This window comes from Sciurus vulgaris (genome assembly GCF_902686455.1).
Source record: "Sciurus vulgaris genome assembly, chromosome: 16".
In the NCBI taxonomy this organism is placed as follows: Eukaryota; Metazoa; Chordata; class Mammalia; order Rodentia; family Sciuridae; genus Sciurus; species Sciurus vulgaris.
The window spans coordinates 14,986,521-15,003,816 of NC_136477.1; the positions used below are offsets into that span (position 1 = coordinate 14,986,521).

At 56.4% G+C, this 17,296-nt stretch overlaps 2 protein-coding genes across 5 annotated transcripts; one reads left to right on the forward strand and one right to left on the reverse strand.

Annotated features, from left to right (window-relative positions):
* The first annotated feature begins 922 nt into the window (after nucleotides 1-922).
* On the forward strand, nucleotides 923-7,659 carry SYDE1 (synapse defective Rho GTPase homolog 1). Its single transcript, XM_079114071.1, has 8 exons — nucleotides 923-1,078; nucleotides 2,680-3,021; nucleotides 3,157-3,801; nucleotides 3,963-4,177; nucleotides 4,787-4,913; nucleotides 5,130-5,290; nucleotides 5,773-5,998; nucleotides 6,289-7,659. Exons 1-8 carry the CDS (start codon nucleotides 991-993, stop codon nucleotides 6,693-6,695), a joined length of 2,211 nt encoding a protein of 736 aa, XP_078970197.1. The 5' UTR covers nucleotides 923-990; the 3' UTR covers nucleotides 6,696-7,659.
* ILVBL (ilvB acetolactate synthase like) lies at nucleotides 7,660-16,503 on the reverse strand. Of its 4 annotated transcripts, none has more exons than XM_079114078.1 (16): nucleotides 16,483-16,503; nucleotides 15,725-15,869; nucleotides 14,347-14,548; nucleotides 14,088-14,215; nucleotides 13,868-14,006; nucleotides 13,671-13,782; nucleotides 12,045-12,144; nucleotides 11,805-11,902; nucleotides 11,572-11,708; nucleotides 10,131-10,265; nucleotides 9,075-9,189; nucleotides 8,818-8,987; nucleotides 8,672-8,742; nucleotides 8,525-8,596; nucleotides 8,255-8,360; nucleotides 7,660-8,120 (listed from the first exon to the last, which is right to left on the reverse strand). In XM_079114078.1, the coding sequence occupies exons 2-16, from the start codon at nucleotides 15,857-15,859 to the stop codon at nucleotides 7,942-7,944; spliced, it is 1,899 nt and encodes a 632-aa protein (XP_078970204.1). In that variant the 5' UTR covers nucleotides 15,860-15,869; nucleotides 16,483-16,503; the 3' UTR covers nucleotides 7,660-7,941. The 4 variants fall into 4 exon arrangements, with proteins under 4 accessions (XP_078970204.1, XP_078970202.1, XP_078970203.1 ...); XM_079114076.1 differs by lacking the exon at nucleotides 16,483-16,503 and adding an exon at nucleotides 16,338-16,476; XM_079114077.1 differs by lacking the exon at nucleotides 16,483-16,503 and adding an exon at nucleotides 16,138-16,474.
* Between the last annotated feature and the right edge of the window lie 793 nt (nucleotides 16,504-17,296).

Here is a 17,296-nt window from a genome sequence, read left to right on the forward strand (position 1 = left end):
TTTCTGAGGGGAAAAAATTAAGGTAGTTCTCATGGGAACCTAAGCTAGTTCTTGCAATAGCAAGTTGATAAGAGTGAGCCTGACTCTGAATTTCCCTGGTTTCCATCTTGAAATGTGATCTCTGGATTCATGATACATCCCTGCCATTGCGCTGTCATCACCCTTGAGGCCTTCACCAGAAACAAGCTCAATCATTCCCTTGAACCTCCAAAACTGTGAACTAAATAAACCTCTTTCCTTTGTAAAGTTACCCAGTCTCAGGTATTTATCATAAGAAAAAACTGAGACAACCTGGGCTTGATGATGCCTCCAGTTGATCCACCCTCCCCATTTTGAATTACTCCTAGCTTCAGTCCTCCCAAATGAGACAATGTCAGCTCTGCTCTGCCCATATTTCCTGACCCACAGCAACTGCGAGCATTATTAAGCAGCCGTTTTATACCACTAAGTTTTGGGACAGTTGTTAAACAGCAGCAGTAACTGGAACTGGGGAGGGGTGTGGAGAGTTGGTCGTGGGGGAGCGGCTGGAATGGCACTAGGGAGACCAAGGAAGGGGCGGGGACGGTTAACGAAACGAGTGATGCTGGCCCTTGCACAGGTTGAAGCACTGGACGGGACAGAGGAGAGGGGGTATGTGCAGGATGCATTTTAGAGACAGACCAAATGAATTTGCTGGATGCCATCATCTAGGTAAGTTGGGTAAGAAGGAAAAGGAGAGCCAGGCCTGTACCACATTCGTAGGTGGGGCGGAGAAGGGTAGCCCAGAGCCCCCATCATGTCCCCTCCCGGCCCCAAGCAACTACATCTCCCAGCATCGCCTGCTCCGGCCGCGGGAAGGGGAAAAAAAAAGTTTGGGCCAAGCATTCCCGGAATGCGCTTCCTGCCGGCGCGGGGCGGGGGGCGGGCGGGGAGGCCGGGGCGGGGCGGGGAGGGCAGCGGGCGGCGCGGCCGGAGCCCGGGGCGCGCACTCGGCCCGGCCCGGGCCCCAGCATGGCCGAGCCCTTGCTCAGAAAAACCTTCTCCCGCCTGCGGGGCCGGGAAAAACTTCCTCGGAAAAAGTCGGACGCGAAGGAGCGCGGTGAGTTGGGGGCGCGGCGGGGAAAAGGGCGCGGAGCCCCGCCCGCGTTGGGGTCCCGGGACGTCCACCCCCTCGGGCAGGGACAACTGGAATGACGGGGAAGCCCCGGGGAGACCCCTGGGGGCCGGGAGGCTCCAGATGCGGGTGGGCAGGGGTCCTAGATGGAAGGGGCTGCGGGGGAGGGGGCGCGGACCGTTATGTGTAGCTGGCCCCAGATGCCAGCGCCGCGGGCTCCTTGGGAGGCCCGGGAGGGGGACCTCGCCCCTGACAGGAAATGGGGCCTCGACGGAGTGCCTGGAGGGTAGAGGGGAGGAGCAGCTGGGAGGCCGGGACGCTGGGCCCCATCAGGCAGGGCAAGGGGGCATCAAGACCCCTGGAGACGCAGAATGGGAGATGGGGGGCGTACTCCTGCACGGACTGAGAGGCGGCACATTGAGCGTTGCAGCCGCTCCCCTTTCGCATCCACTCACCAGTGACTGCAGCTGCGTTTGCCTTGGGCAGCCCCAGGAAACTGACCCTTCTTATATAAATGGGGAAACTAAGGCAAGTGGCAGTTGAGTAATTTGGCCAGAGCTCTTTGGCCTCTACTACTGGTAACAGAGACCCCTGAGACAGGGTCCTAGTGGGTGGAAATCCAAGGTAATGAGAATTGTTGGCCAACTGGCAGCAAGACAAGGCCTCAGAGAAACCAAAGCTACATGGTTCAGAGAACCCAGAAAGGAACCAGTTAAAGAAAGGAGACCAGACCACTCTGTGGACCTGACCCCTCCTCCCGTTCCAAAGATTTCCAAGGTTCCCAGGGCCAGAGAAGTGACAGGGTGCCCACACATAAACACACACAGGAAATAGCCCATGATGTCAGGGGATGAAGCAAAAGGGAGGCCACAAGGCGCTGACTGTGGGGATCTGGCCTGAGCTGAGGGACAGGGCCCACCCTAGGAGTGGGACAGTTTGGAAGAACGGGGTGCTGCAGAAAAGAAAGAACCAGCATTGGACTCATCTTTGTTATTCCATTTGTCGTCCTGCCTGCTCCTGTCCCAGAAGCAGTACAAGCCAGTGTCCGCTGAGGGCTGTAAGCTTAGCCATAACATGTCGCCTAGGAGCCCTTCTGACCGTAGGTCCCTAAAGCCTCCCTGGAGGTGGGCCTTGCATTTTCTTATTCTGCTGGCAGACACTGAGGTTCAAAGAGGGGAAGTGACTTGCCCAAGGCCACCCAGTGAGAAGGCCCAGAACAGGCCTCTATGCCAGGATTAATGAGAGAGCTGGAAGAGGCTCTCAGGAACAAAGGGCCTGAGGGCCCAAGGACACCTGACCTGAACCCTTGATCCTGAAGGAAATACACCCCTTTGGAATGCTAGGGACTGAGAGGGGACTCAAACTGGCAACTGAGGAGATCACTAGCCAGTGGTGGCCCATTCCAAACAAACCAGCAGGCACCAAGTCCAGGAAGGGCATTCCCACCTATAAAATCAGTTGCATGGAATGAGGGCCAATACTAAGTGGACCCCGGTCACTGCCCTGCTAGGGGAAGTGCTCTAGGCTGGGGCTGCTCTGAAGTGGTAAGGAGCTGGGTGGGTCTCATTCCCTTTGCTCTCCACCAGGACGACCAGCCCAGCGCCCAGAGCCCATCCCTGCAGAACCAGAGGCCCAGGCCCTCGAAGGGTCCCAGGGTGGAGCAGAGGGGCCCCCCAGCCCTGAGACCCCTCGAAGCCCTGCACGGGGAGCCTACCTGCAAAGCTTGGAGCCCAGCAGCCGCAGATGGGTGCTGAGTGGGGCCAAGCCACCTGAGGAAGCTGTTTTGGGGCCAGGAGCACCTAGCTGCGGAGAGCCTGCTGGTGAGATCTGGTACAACCCCATCCCTGAGGAAGACCCCAGATCCCCAGCACCTGAGTCCTTGGGACCACAGCCAAGCCCGGCTGAGCCAGAGGGCCCTACCCAACACGGTAAGCACAAGCCTCACACTAGCCTCCCCACCCCCAGGTGACCTCAAGCCTCACATGTTCCCAACCCCTCCCCAGGTGCACACATGCCTCACACACCTACCAGGTTCTGGACCCTGAGGTCTGCTCTTCTCATAGGTGCAGCCCCTGCCAGTCCCCCAGCCAAAACCTCCCGCACCAAGTCCCCAGGCCCTGCCCGGCGCCTCTCCATGAAGATGAAAAAGCTACCAGAGCTTCGTCGCCGCCTGAGCCTGCGAGGCCCCCGTGCTGGCCGGGAGCGTGAGAGGGCTGCTCCCGCGGGCTCTGTTATCAGCCGCTACCACCTGGACAGCAGTGTGGGGGCCCCAGGGCGGGCAGCAGTGATTGGGGGCACTCGGAGCCCGAAGGCAGGGTACCTCAGTGATGGTGACTCACCAGAGCGCCCAGCAGGGCCCCCATCACCCACCACCTTTCAGCCCTATGAGGTGGGCTCAGCAGCCCGGGCTCCCCCTGCTGCACTCTGGGGCCGCCTCAGCCTGCACCTGTATGGGCTGGGGGGACTGCGGCCAACATCAGGGGCCACCCCAAGAGACCTCTGCTGCCTGCTGCAAGTGGATGGAGTGGCCCGGGCCCGGACAGGGCCACTGCGAGGTGGACCAGACTTCCTGCGGCTGGACCACACCTTCCACCTGGAGCTGGAGGCAGCCCAGCTACTGCGGGCCCTAGTGCTCGCCTGGGACCCCGGTGTGAGGCGGCATAGGCCCTGTGCTCAGGGCACCGTGCTGCTGCCCACAGTCTTCCAAGGTAGGACATGAGATGGGATTTTAGGGGAGGGACATGGCACAGGACCCAGCTTAGGGTGCTTAGGGGGCTGGGTGAAGGGGAAGTGTGTGATCTGGACCAGAGGTTTCTAGGACACAGGAACCTCTAGGGCAGATCCAGCTCAGGCCCCTTTGTGTCCGCAGGGTGCCAGGCCCAGCAGCTGGCCATACGCTTGGAACCCCAGGGGCTGCTGTATGCCAAACTGACCTTGTCGGAACAGCAGGAAGCACCTGCCACAGCTGAGCCCCGTGTCTTTGGGCTGCCCCTGCTGCTGCTGGTGGAGCGGGAACAGCCCCCGGGTCAGGTGCCTCTCATCATTCAGAAGTGTGTTGAGCAGATTGAGCGCCGAGGGCTGCGGGTGAGCCTCGGCCCCACCCCTGCTGGTGCCCGAACTTTAGACCCACTCCCCAAGACCCCCAGTGAATGAACACCATGTCCTCCAACCTGGGCTACTCCTAGTTCCAACCCTAGCTTAGATAAGGACAAGAGATACCCCACCACACCCAAGTCAAAACCTGTGGGCCACCATCCATTTGATAAGGGGATCCTAGCCCTCCCAAGCTCAGAGTCTCATAGACATGAGTCTAGCAGCTCACAAATGTAAACTTCAACTGGAAGGCAGGTTAAAAGGGGGGAGGTACCTGAGGGCTGGGAAAAGTTAAAGCAGGACCTAACCTGATAGCAGTCAGGGAAGCTTCCTGGAAGATGTGAGAAACTAGCTGAAAAATCAGAGGAGGTGAGAGCCAAAATGACAGATCCAGGCAAAGGGTTATGAGGACAGGTTGTCTGAGCATCTAGGGAAGATCTCCTCTGACCAGTGTCAGAGAAGCAGGAAGGCAGCCAGTGGTGCTGTAGTCAGTTCCCAAGCCTAGTGTCCACTGACATCCTGGCACAGACCCCCATCCCCCAATCCACTGGGCTCTGATCATTCTGGCCTCAGCAGGACATCCCCTGTCTCCACCCCCAGGTAGTGGGGCTATACCGACTGTGTGGCTCGGCAGCAGTGAAGAAAGAGCTTCGGGATGCCTTTGAGCGAGACAGTGCAGCCGTCTGCCTCTCCGAGGACCTGTACCCTGATATCAATGTCATCACGGGTCAGCATGGCCCCCATTCCCCTCCCTACTCACCTCCTTTCAACCCTCACTTCAAGGCTGGTCTAGTAGCCCTGCTGGGCAACCTCACCCCTCATGTCTGCCCTTGTTTTCACTCTCCTGCATCTGCTCTCCTCTTCTACCCACTCCCGGCCTCAGTGACCCCTCTGGCCTCAGAAGCCAGGGGTGCTCTGACCAGAGGGGGCCCTGTGTCTGCAGGCATCCTCAAGGATTATCTTCGAGAGTTGCCCACCCCACTCATCACCCAGCCCCTCTATCAGGTGGTGCTGGAGGCCATGGCCCAACGGCCATCAAGTAGAGTTCCCCCAAGTCCTGAGGGCACCAGAGGACTCCTCAGCTGCCTGCCAGATGTGGAAAGGGTGAGTTGGCCCTGGTGGGAGCTGCAGGCATGGAGTGAGGAATACCAATTAGGAAACCGAGGCCCAGAACAATTAAGTGGGTTGCCCAAGGTCACAGAGTCAGGATATGTCAAAACACAGACTCTAAATATAGGTCTATCTGTCTTCTAGTAAGGGTAATCCCTGGCTGTGAGATCTTGGACAAGTTCTTTCCCTCTCTGGGCCTCAATTCCTTCATCTGTAAAATGGGATTCATGCCAACCCAGCCTAACAGAGGAGTGGCCCAGCTCTGTCATTCCAAAGCTAAATTGTCCTTAGCCTCAGTCTCCCCTCCAGCAAAATGGTATCCTCACACTAATATCTAGTGATTAATAGTTTACCTCGGCCTCCTTCAGCTATGAAACCCTGAACCTCAGTCACTCTAGGCCGTCTTAGTATCCCACAGGTGCAACAGGGGCTCAACTTTGCCTGTCTCATGCTCACCATGGCAACCCTCTCCCCAGGCCACGCTAACACTTCTCCTGGACCACCTGCGCCTTGTCTCCTCCTTCCACGCCCACAACCGCATGACTCCGCAGAACCTGGCTGTGTGCTTCGGCCCCGTGCTGCTGCCTGCGCGCCAGGCGCCCGCCCGGCCGCGCATACGCGGCACTGGCCCAGGCCTCGCCAGCGCAGTGGACTTCAAGCGCCACATCGAGGTGCTCCACTACCTGCTGCAGTCTTGGCCCGGTGAGTACACCCACGGCCTGCGCCGCAATACGGAAAGGAGACTTAAAGCAGACCCCGCCCCTCCGTCAGGTAAACCGGTACCTGGTTGCCTCAGCAACCAGTTCACATCCAGCCAATCCCTCTTCCATGCGGCTAGAGGCCCTGCCTCTTGACGGACAACCAGGTCTGGTTGCCTAAGCAACCAGCTAGCCCGCCAATGAAATCCTAATCCGGTCCCACGCCAGCGGCCAATCAGGGTCCTCGGTGCCGCCCACGTACATAACGTCACGAGCTCGCCCTTGCTCCCGCAGATCCCCGCCGACCCCCAGAGGCTCCGGGGGTCGCACCATACTTGCGGCCCAAACGACAGCCACCGCTGCACTTGCCGCTAGCGGGTCCCGAAGTGGTGACTCGGCCCCGCGGCCGCGGAGGCCCAGAAAGCCCCCCCAGCAACCGTTACGCCGGCGACTGGAGCGTTTGCGGGCGGGACTTCCTGCCCTGTGGGCGGGATTTCCTGTCCGGGCCCGACTACGACCACGTGACTGGCAGCGACAGCGAGGACGAAGACGAAGAGGAAGCTGGTGGACAGAGGGGCGCCGCAGACTTTGAAGACGAGTTTGATGCACCTTTCAACCCGCACCTGAATCTCAAAGACTTCGACGCCCTCATCCTGGACCTGGAGCGGGAACTTTCCAAGCAGATCAACGTGTGCCTCTGAACCCTCAGCAGGCAGGACCCTGGTTACTAAGGAAGGTTCCTGGTAGCTAAGGCAGTGCCCTGATGACTTAAGAGGCCCAGACCTGTTGCTCAGGTCGAGCTCCTGGTTTCTAGGCAGTTGTCAAGGTACCAACCTCCCATGCTGAGAATCATTCCCAGTCCCCAGTGGCCAGTATTTGGGCACTAGTTACTGCAAAGGCCAGGCAGTGGGGATTTTAGGGACAAGCTGTCAGCCATATTTTCTAGAGCACCAAGGTTTCCCCTCTTGTTGCCAAAAGGCAGACTCCTGCTTGCTAGGCTGGCCTCTCTTGCCTCCCCTTTGCCAGGGAAACACCAATTACTGTGAGCATCACCCTGGGGTGGTGAGAAACCCCCTAGTCAGTCCTCTTGCTGCTGCCAACCAAATCAGTATTAGCTTTGAGCACTGCACTGTACTGTTTCTCCCTCCCTCAGAGGGCCCAAGGACTATCATGAGGTGCTGTTGAGGGGGGACAGCCCCTATCCTGGCTCCAGCTGGATAGGGGCAGCCTGGGGCTTATAAACAAAAAGTTGGGTTTCCCCACCCTCTTCCAGGGAAGACCCCATGATTGGCCTCCAACCAGCAAAGGAGATAACAGAGTCTGTGTCTTACCCTCCTCGGCTCCAATTTCCCACCCCTGAAAAAATTGAGCACTTAACCCCTCCCTTTTGGAGGGGCCCCACCTGAAGTGTCAGGTTGGGGCATTTAGGTACGGAACATATTTATTGCCTCCGTGCATGTGTGTGTCTGTGTGTGAGGACTAGTGTGCATGGGCCCGTCTAAAGCGGGTATGTGGGACTTTCAGGGACCACAGAGGGAAGAAGAGTTTGCAGTGCCCAGGCACCCTGAAATCCCAGTTATCCAGTGGGAGAGTAAGGTACCCTTCCTGTCTCCTCCTTCTTTCCCTCACCTCCATCTTTGTGGACAATAAACCAATATGCACAGGTTCTGCAACTGAGTCCTTGGGCCTCCGTGGGCCAGAAGTGATTTATTCAGTCCCTAAGAGAGTGGGGTAGAGAGACACAGTTGGGTCCATAGAAAAAGGCCCAAAGCTCTCCAGGGCTGCCTGGTGCCTCCTGAACTTTGATCCCTCCATTCCCTCCTCAGGGAGTATTGTGAAGTTATTAACCTTGTGAATTAAGCCCAGAGCAGGCAAGGATGACACTCCAAACCATCCAGGCAGAGTCCAGATGTAGGAAGAGAGCTAAGCGTACTGACCCACAAGGCCCTATACAGAAATGGAGCCATCACGGAAGTCCGTCCTCCCAATGAGAATATTGATCACCACTGGGTGGCCATCCCGGCACTGCTGCTGGCCATCACGAAGCACCTTCACTACGTGATCTTCATTCTCCCGTGAGAGCAGCAAGCCCTGGGCCCCCAGGCCCATAGCTGCTTTGTGATAATCTAAAAGAGATCAAGTCAGATACTAGGAAAGGCCCAGCCCACAGTGTAGCCAGTCCAGAAGAAGAGATATACAAGCCCAGCTGGGCCCGGATAGGCTTCCATCTACCCACACACACCCTGCCCAGACCCCTCACCAGTGTAGGCCAGGCCACAGGCCACATTGCTGCCCAATCTGGGCACCTGCTCCCGAGAAATCTGAGTCCAGCCAGCATCATTCCCTACCAAGGCCATCACTGGAATCTGGAGGAGAAAAATGGGGCCAGGCTACAACTTTCAGCACAAAGGCAAGTCTAGCCAAAAGACAGGGCCTTGGGCAGACAGAGGAGGCTACCCATCTCAGCCCACCCCTGACAACATCTCCCAGGACCCTGGGCCCTAAGCTCCCCTCAGGGAAGCCCAATCACCTTGTGTCTGACAAACGTGTCAAACTCGATGAGACTATAACCAAAGGCTCCATCTCCAAACAGGCACCAGACCTGGTAGTGGGGAGCCAAGGACAGTTAGAGTGGCTCATGGCCCAGAAAACAAGTCTCCCACTTCCAGTACCTCACCTCAGCATCTGGATGGCACAGCTTGGCCCCAAGTGCAAACCCTGCGCCAACTCCCAGAGTCCCAAAGGCCCCTAGAAGGACGAAGAACAGATAGTTGTAAAGGGTCTGGATTGTGAAAGGTGCCCTACATGTGGACCTCTCCTTACCAGGATCAAGCCAGCGCAGGGGGCCACGGGGCTGTACAAGGTAGGCGGCAGTGGCTACAAAGTCCCCACCATCAACCACAAGAAACGAGTTGTCCGGCAGGGTCTCCTCCACCAGCTGCAACACCCGCACTGGGTTCAGGTGCTGGGCCACGGGCATCACTGCCTTCTCCCTGTGACAGGGCTGCAGAAGTCAGTAGGCCCAGTGGCAGAGCCTGCTAGGAATGCACCCTCCCATGTCCACCCCATCAAGTCCCCACCGATATGCCTGCTCCTTCTGTCGATCCGCTTCCCGCAGCTCTTCTGCCCACTCTGGAGCCCATGTCTGGCCCTGAAGGCCTTCCACCAGCTTCAGCATGAAGGAGGCCACATCGCCTGGAAAACAGAGCACAGCTGCAAAACAGTGCCTTCCTCCTGCCCTCAGCTCCAGATGCCTGAAGATGGCCAGAAGCTAAGAGCAGCATCCGAGCGGGAGTATGGAAGCAGGCCAGAAGTGCTCCTAGGGCAAAACAGGCTAGGGCAGCCCTAGTGAGACAGAGTGCAAACCAGGGAAACGAGGTTTAGGGAATAAAAAGTAAGTTACAGACCCAAGTCAGCCTTGTCACCTCCCTGCCCCTTACACCCCGAATCATGAAGTCCTGTCTATTCCACCTCCAAAACACAGCAATAAAAAAAAGCTATGTCCCACTTAAGCAGGTCTCTCAAACTAGGGCACACAGGAGCTCACAGTGCGCATCCATGCAGTGAATGAGTAAACACCCCACTTGAGAGTGATCAGAGGCTTGGAGATACTGAGTTCCTCACCCAGTCCTTTCCCACTTTGGGCCATGTGGTTTCTGTCCTGGCCCTTAACTAAAGCCCTTCTCCTCTGCCAGTGCCCCTTCCAGGCTGATGCCCACCAGTTGCTAAGGTGGACCTTCCCAAACACAAATGCAGTGGTGCCTAACCCAAGACTGCCCTGTCACCTACACCTCAGGGAGAATCGCTGTCCTCAGAATGATGGGCAAAGAACACAGAAAGGGGATGGGATGCAGAGTTTCAGGGACCAAAGAATATGCTCTCTGACACAGAGAGGGCAACAGGCAGTTGAGGAGACTCTGCACCCAGGCATGTGATCAGGTACCCCCGTGCCCACCCCTCCATATGTTCCTGTGGAAATACCCATCCACCTGACAATCAAATACAAGTCTCAGGCTGCCTGGGTGACCCATGGAGCAGGGTCTGGGCCTTGATCTCCCAGTACCCAGCTCAAGTCAGCTGTAGCAGAGGCCATGAGGAAAAGGACCATGTACATGGTGGGGATGCTGGGGGCTCACCCTGCACAGCCTCCTGGGGCTTCCAGAAGATGTCTGAGTTGAGCAACATATCATCCCGGTTCCGATTGATGATAATTATCTTGCTCTTGCGGCTAAGGATTCGGCCATAGGAAAGGCGGAAGTCACACACAGTTCCTGGGATGAGGGAAAGGGCATCAGTGGTCAGAGGACCAATGCCCTAGGTGACACCCACTACCTTACTTTTAATCCACTGTGGACACTGTATGTTAAATGGTTCCCATTCTTCACCTCTCCTTGTTCTTGTGCCATCTGCAATGACTCTGAAGCTCTTGAATCTGGATTGGCCTCATGAGCAATTCTGGCCAACAGAATGTGACAGAAGCAATAGCGTGCCATTCCTAAGACCAGGTTTAAAGATGCCTAAAGGGCAGGGATGGGGAGCTCAGTAGTACAGAGCCTGCCTACCACACACAAAGCCATGGGTTCAATCTCCAGCACGGCAAAAAAAAAAAAAAAAAAAAAAAAAAAAGAGGCTGGGTGTGGTGGCAAACACCTGTAATTCCAGCAACTCGGGAGACTGAGACAGGGGGATCTTAAGTTCAAAGCCAATCTCAGTAACTCAGAGAGGCCCTAGCAACTTAGCAAGACTCTGCCACAAAATTTTAGAAAAAAGGCTGGGGATGTGGCTCAGTGGTTAGGCACTCCCGAGTTCAATCCCTGGTACCAAAAAAAAAAAAAAAACAACCAGCAGGTCAATGTGGAGACTTGCTTATCCCAGCTGAAGCACCCTTGATCAGCCACAGAGTCAGACAACTCCCGAACAGATGAGCAAGGTCCACCTCCATCAGCACAGCTGCCTGACCAGACTCATGAACCAGTCTGACCAAACCCAGAATTACCACCAAACCTCTAGGTGAGTCTTAAGAAATCGCTGTAAATCACTGAGTTTGGGGAAGGTTATTATAGTCCTGGAACCGCATAACAATGTTTTGGTCAATGTGGATCACATACAAATGTGAACATGGTCCCATGACATGACATCACACAGTGATGGCGTAGCCATGTTATTTTTCATAAGTTCATCTGATATTCACATAGTGAAGTCGCCTAGCAATGCATTTCTATGAATGTATCCCTGTTGTTAAGCAATGCCTGGCTGTATACAACAGAGAATGCCTACTATGCATCTGGCGCAGGATTCAAAGGTCTTCATGTGTAAATGTGAGGTAAGATACCACGGAGGCCCACTAGATATTCACCCCCATGGAAGCCCAGGCACAGCACACAAGTGCATCCTGGGAAGGTTCACCCGAACTTCAGACTTAAGACTGTTCAAAACCCTTGAAAAAAGAAGGTGTGAAGGCAGATGAGAGAAGGCAGGTGATCGGGAGGGTGGGGTATCAGTGAGGAGGAGGGGCAGAGTCGTGGGAAGGAGGCTCCTGGAGGAAGGGAGTGAGGAAGGGAGGGTGCTGAGGCCCACCTGCCAGGAGGACAACATCTGCTTTCTTCAGAGCAGCACTGCGGTTCTGCCGGATGTGCAAGGGGTGGTTGCGGCCCAGCAGCCCCCGTGCCATCCCCCCCAGGAAGCAGGGGACACCTAGGGTCTCCACAGCAGCCCTGGGGGTTCAGGCAAAGCAGAAATCAATGTGGCCAAGGGACTCCTTCCTCCCCACAGGGCACCAGAGGACCAGGACTGGGGCTGGAGCTCCTCACCGAAGCCTGTCAGCAGGTACTGGGGGCAGGAGGGCCTGACTCCCCAGCACTAACAGGGGCCTCTTGGCCCGGCTCAGGATCTCCACACAGCGCTGAACCTGAGGCAAGAGATGGGGCTCAAAGCGTTGTCCCTGAGTCACCATCAGCCCCCAAGACTAAGGTCCCAATCCTGGCTCTAGGAGAGGGTCTGCAGAGCTCTGCCAGAAGGGGAACCTGGGCCCAGCAAGGGAGACAATTCACCTGTTGGGGGGATGCCTGGGGGATGTCCAGGGGCAGGGGCCCTTCTGGCTGAGGCTCCCAAGCCCCCACAAACAGGTTGGCCAGGCAATTCTTTAAGTACCTGTGAGAAGGAAAGGAAGCAGCCAATTACCAGAGTCCACTGCAGAGATTCCAAATGCCAAGGAAGGTGAGGGCAGGAAAGGGGCCCAGAGCACAGTGGGAAGGAAGAGAGGTGGATGAGCAATGGCACAGGGTCACCAAGCCTCCAGCTGCCTGATTGGCCTCAGAAGCTCTGTGGCCTTCCCAACTTGACAAGGCCCCCACAGAAAAGCAACACAAACACCAAGTGTCAGGATAGGGGCTGTAACTGTGGGTCAGATGGATGTGGGTTTGGGCCCCCTTGGTTATGCCACTTCCTAGCTGTGTAACTTTGAGCAAGTGACTTCACCTTTCTCAGGTTCCTCCTCAATTAAAAAAAAAAAAAAAAGACCCTACCTTCCAAGTTTCAACCACCTATTTTAGGGTACAAAGTACTTTGCAAAGCGTTCAACCCACAGGAGTTACTAAGGTCATCCTCTCATTTGTTAAGGATTCTCTAGCCAGCATGGAGGTGCACTCCTGTAATCCCTCCAGCTGGGGAGGCTGAGGCAGGAGGATCATGAGTTCAAAGCTAGGTTCAGCAAAAGCAAGGCAACAAGCAACTCAATGAGACCCTGTCTCTAAATAAAATACAAAATAGGGCTGAGGATGTGGCTCAGTGTTCAAGTGCCCCAAGTTCAATCCCCAGTGCCCCCCCCCAAAAAAAAAAAAAACAGTGCTTCTCTGCCTCCTCAACTCATTGGGTCCCAGGCCCTGAGTTTGCTTAAGGCCCTGGAGACAAAGAGAAATCCTGCCCAGACCTTGCCCTCAGGAAACTCTCAATCCAGCTAAAGACAGATGTGTGTTGGCAGGAAGCCACTGGAGCTCAAAGCCAGAAGCATGTTTGCTCTGTTAAGCAGTCAAGGTTGCAGAGGAGATGAAGCCAAAGATGGACCCATGGGAACCAAGAGTTTAAAGGCAAGGGAAGAGCTAGCCTTGCAAGGGGCACTGCAAGGGGGTGTGGGGGGAGAATGAAAGAGGGAGCAGAAGGGAGAGAGAGAAAAGAAGGGAACAGGGTGACCTGGAGACCAGAGGGCTAAGAGCTTTAAGAACAAGGCCATAAAACAAAATCACTACTGCTTGAGCCAGCCCCCAGAGACCTATCTTGTCCATCAGTGTCACTCCATGCCATTACTGGGGTTCACTATATATTTGGAAGAAGAGGCAAAGACAAGCAAAGGGAAAGGCAGCAGGGATGGGAAGGAGGAGAAAGAAGAGGAGAAGGGCAGAAGGAAGGGGACAGGAGGATGAGGAGGGCTAGTTTGAGCTCAGGCTCTCCCTCTCCACTCTGCTCACCTGCTGTCACCTTGCTTTCCCAACCCACCAATTCATTCCTGCCTCAGGACCTTTGTGCATGCTGTTCCTTCTACTTCGAATGCTCTCCTCCCCATAGCTGGTTTCTCTCAGTCCATGTGCAAATCAATGAATGAGTCAGAGGAGGATAGATGTGTGCAGAGAGGAGGCTGCAGGTGAGGGGAGAGACGGTGTAGTGGGAATGGCACTATTCACCAGGAGATCACTCGACCCATGAGGCCCTTGGGCAACTTGGCTGGCACCATCTCCTTCTGGATCATGAAGTAGGGGTACAGCACATCGACAGGAAGCTCCACAAACACTGGACCTATGGGGTCAGGGAGGAGGCTGAGCCTGCAGCACCTCCCCCAGCCTCTGGGTCTGACCACTGCCCAGCACTCTACCCCACCTACCTGGGGTGCCCGACTGGGCAGCAGCCATTGCAGCCCTCAGAGTGGGAGTAATGTCCCGCACCCTCCGTACAGATGCACAGAACTTGCAGAGTGGCCGGAATAAGGACATCTGATCAATGGCCTGGAGCGCACCCCGTTTCTGGCAGAGACAAGTGCGACAGTCACCACATGAGCCCCTGGAACCTCCCTGTAGCCCCTGCACCCCACAAGGACTAGGCACCTGCAGCAAGGTACTGGCAGCCCCTCCCAGAAGCAGGACTGCGGACTGTGCCACCTGAGCGTTCTTCACAGCAGTCACTGTGTTGGTGAGGCCAGGCCCCGCCGTCACTGCTGCCACACCCACCGTCCCTGAAACAAAGACCCTGTCACAGCCATGCACACCCTCCAGTCATTCTCCTACCCGCAAGAAGCCACTGTTACTCAGAGATGCCCTATGCCACTGTCCCACCCACCCCCAGTCCTCTCTGCACTGCCCTCACCTGTCAGGCGAGCCACAGCATCAGCGGCAAAGACAGCAGTGACCTCATGGCGTGTGTCCACCACACGGATGCCTAGCTTCTCACAGGCCACCAGCAGTGGGGAAATGTGCCCACCGACCAGCGTGAAAAGGAACTGTACACCATGGGCCCTCAGCACAGCTGCCACATGCTCCCCTCCATGCCGGACACTCGCCTCATCCACCTGAGGCAGAAGAGCAAGACTGTCAAGGGCTAAAGCATGGGCAGCTGGGAGAAGGGGCAGGAGCAAGGTCAGAGGTCAGGGTAACTTGGGTGTTGGCTAAACACATACCATACTATACATTAGGCTCAGGGCAGGGCACATCATCTTATCATAGTCTCTTGTCGTTATCTCTCTCATCCAGGTAAGGACACCAAGACTTACCCAAGCAAGATGCAAAGTATTAGAGAAAGAACCCACGTTCTTAAGTACCCACGTTACACTGCCTTTCTTGGGACAAGCAGGAAAAGAGGACAGGGAAGGTAGACATATAGAACACAAGGTAGTGTGGCCAGGGCAGGGAGCCACTGGCAGGGTATCCCTGCAGGGCCAGGCACTTGGACTGCTACTTCAGCCTACCTGCTCCCTCCTACTCACTGCTGAGCAGGCCCAGGGCCAGCTGGCAAGCTGCCAGCCACCACATGCCTGGAACAGAAGCACACCTGCTGGCAGAGACCAAGCCACGCCTCCCAGCCCCAGCATCCTCCCAGCCTTAAATCTCTACAGACTTCAACATCAGTGACACGGCTCCTCACTAGAAAAGGGAAGACTGAGTAAAGGGCCTGGGAAAGAGTAAATTCTTGACAGAGAGCAAGGGGTTTGGAGGGAGACCTGTGGGGTCAGCTCTACCCATTCCATCGCCTTGAGCAAACTACTACAACCTCTGTGGACCACCCTCTCCTCTGTGGAAATGAGAAAAGAAACAAAGGCACCTACTTTTGGGAGATGGTAAGGGATGGATGAGAAATTCCTCTAAAACTTAAGCTCAGCAGAGTGCAATTATCACAGCCACACCCTCTCATGTCTGCCTTCAGCCCACTGATGCCACTGGCTTAAAAAAGTACGATCCTGGTGGTGTCCCTCTGCTCTGTGATAAGGGCTCGGGCCCTGGGTAAGGAGGCAGGCAGAGTGCGAGTAACCAGGCACCGATAGTTCCCCTTATCTCTTAGTAGTGGCAAAGTCCAGGACCTATAAAAAACTTGGAAATGGGGACTAAGCCTTAGAAAGAATCTCCCCACCAAACACTCCAGACTAGTTGAGACTTGCTTTCCCCACCTGTAAAATGAGTGAGCTGGAAAGGAGCACCATAAGGCCCCTCCTTCCTTGAGTGTCCCCAGCCCGCCTCCCGTGCCCTGGCACCTTGTGCATCAGCTGATAGAAGAGCCCCAGTCTGTGAGCGGCGCCCAGCAGGGCGGCCAAGAGTGTCCCGCAAGTCAGGAGCAGGAACGAGGGGAAGAAGCCCTCGGCAGGAGCGGTGGCCGCGGGGTTCTCCATGAGGTGGAACCTAAGGGAGAAAGCGCAGTGCCAAGACTGGGCGCCACAGATAATCTCACCCGGAAGAAGGCAGGTCCCCTCTTCCAGGCAGGATCCTGGGCCACGCCTCTTGTCGAGTTTCTAAGAGGCCACGCCCCAAACGCGAAGGAGGCTAGCCGCGCCCCCCCCCCAGGCCCGGCCACGCCTCCCATGACATCAACCCCATCCCCTTACTTCACCACCACCCAAGCTAAGCCTAGGCGACAGCGGCACTAACAACACTTATCCTTCCCACTTACCTATTTGTCAGTGTATCAGCGGGAAGCCCCGCCCCTCTCCTACGACAAGACCCCCCAATCTCAGGCCCAGTGGCGAGCCCACCCCACGTCTACGTCAACCAGAGGCAGGAGACCACGCTCCCAAGTCAGCAAGCGCGACCCTCGGCCCAAACCACGCCTCTCCCCCTTGGACAGCACGAATTCCAAGCCCGACTCTCGACCTCAAGTCGCGAGTCGAGGTCAAATTGCACAGTATGCTTCGCTGCCAGCTTGACCCTTAGGGTTCTTCAACCTTCACCTACAGGACGTGCCCTGCCTGACTCCAGCGGAATTCGGTACCCGGTGTGTCATGTGACCCTAGCACACCGCTATGCTCCTTTTGCCCACTTGGCTCCGCCGCGCCCCGTAGTCCACCCAGAAGCGCGTGCGCAGAACTGGAGCCCCTCTGTGGAGGGGCGGGAACCCGCCCGCAAGAGCCCCATCTTTACTGGCCAAGTTTCGCACGGCCCCGCCTCCCCCGCCTCTCATTGGTTCGCGCTGCAGACCGCGGACCTCTTCTTTTTCAGTCTATAGGCCACGTCCCTTGTCTTCCACTAGACGGACTCGCGCAGGCCCACCCTCCGAGGTCTTTCATTGGCCCAACGTTGCAGTCCCTTAGGTTCTGGACCCTCGGCTTTCCACACCGGCCGAGGCGCCGCGCTTCACGTTAGCCAAGAGTGGATTGTCACCCGCCCGCTATCCAGAGCCGGGTCATCGAGGACCTCCTCTCAAGCAGGCCCCGCCCTCGCCCCGCATGAGGCCCCGCCCCCGCACGAGGCCCCGCCCCTCGCCGTAGGCCCACCCCCGCTGTGGACTCTACCCGGGTCTGGAGTCGGGAGGATGGAGTTTCTTCGCTTCTCAGGGAGCGGTGTACTTTGGTCCCAGATTCCATCCTGCGTTCCACCACATTCCAAACTGTTCAGCCTCTGGAAAAGGAACTTCCCTTCAGTAAAGGAGGAGTCGCTCTTGTAGTGAGCGCCCTGCTTCTGTCCGTACGAATGAATCATGCCGTTTTTACACTGGCTCCCTGCCTCGGTCTCCTGGGCTTTGCCTCTGAGGATTCTCCGTCGTGGTTAATTTTCCCTTATAGTGAATCATTCGTACGTCTTAATAGCACCCACTTTCTTAAAAAGCACTTCCA

Bases quoted from the DNA above. Each gene is read 5' to 3' on its own strand.
- SYDE1 (XM_079114071.1), top strand. From the start codon at position 991: ATGGCCGAGCCCTTGCTCAGAAAAACCTTCTCCCGCCTGCGGGGCCGG. The intron at 3,802-3,962 runs GTAGGACATGAG...TTGTGTCCGCAG, and splicing joins GCTGCCCACAGTCTTCCAAG to GGTGCCAGGCCCAGCAGCTG. The intron at 5,291-5,772 runs GTGAGTTGGCCC...CCCTCTCCCCAG, and splicing joins GCCTGCCAGATGTGGAAAGG to GCCACGCTAACACTTCTCCT.
- ILVBL (XM_079114078.1), bottom strand. From the start codon at position 15,859: ATGGAGAACCCCGCGGCCACCGCTCCTGCCGAGGGCTTCTTCCCCTCG. The intron at 14,549-15,724 runs GTGCCAGGGCAC...CTTCTGCCTCAG, and splicing joins TCTATCAGCTGATGCACAAG to GTGGATGAGGCGAGTGTCCG. The intron at 8,988-9,074 runs GTGGGGACTTGA...GCCCTGTCACAG, and splicing joins CAGAAGGAGCAGGCATATCG to GGAGAAGGCAGTGATGCCCG.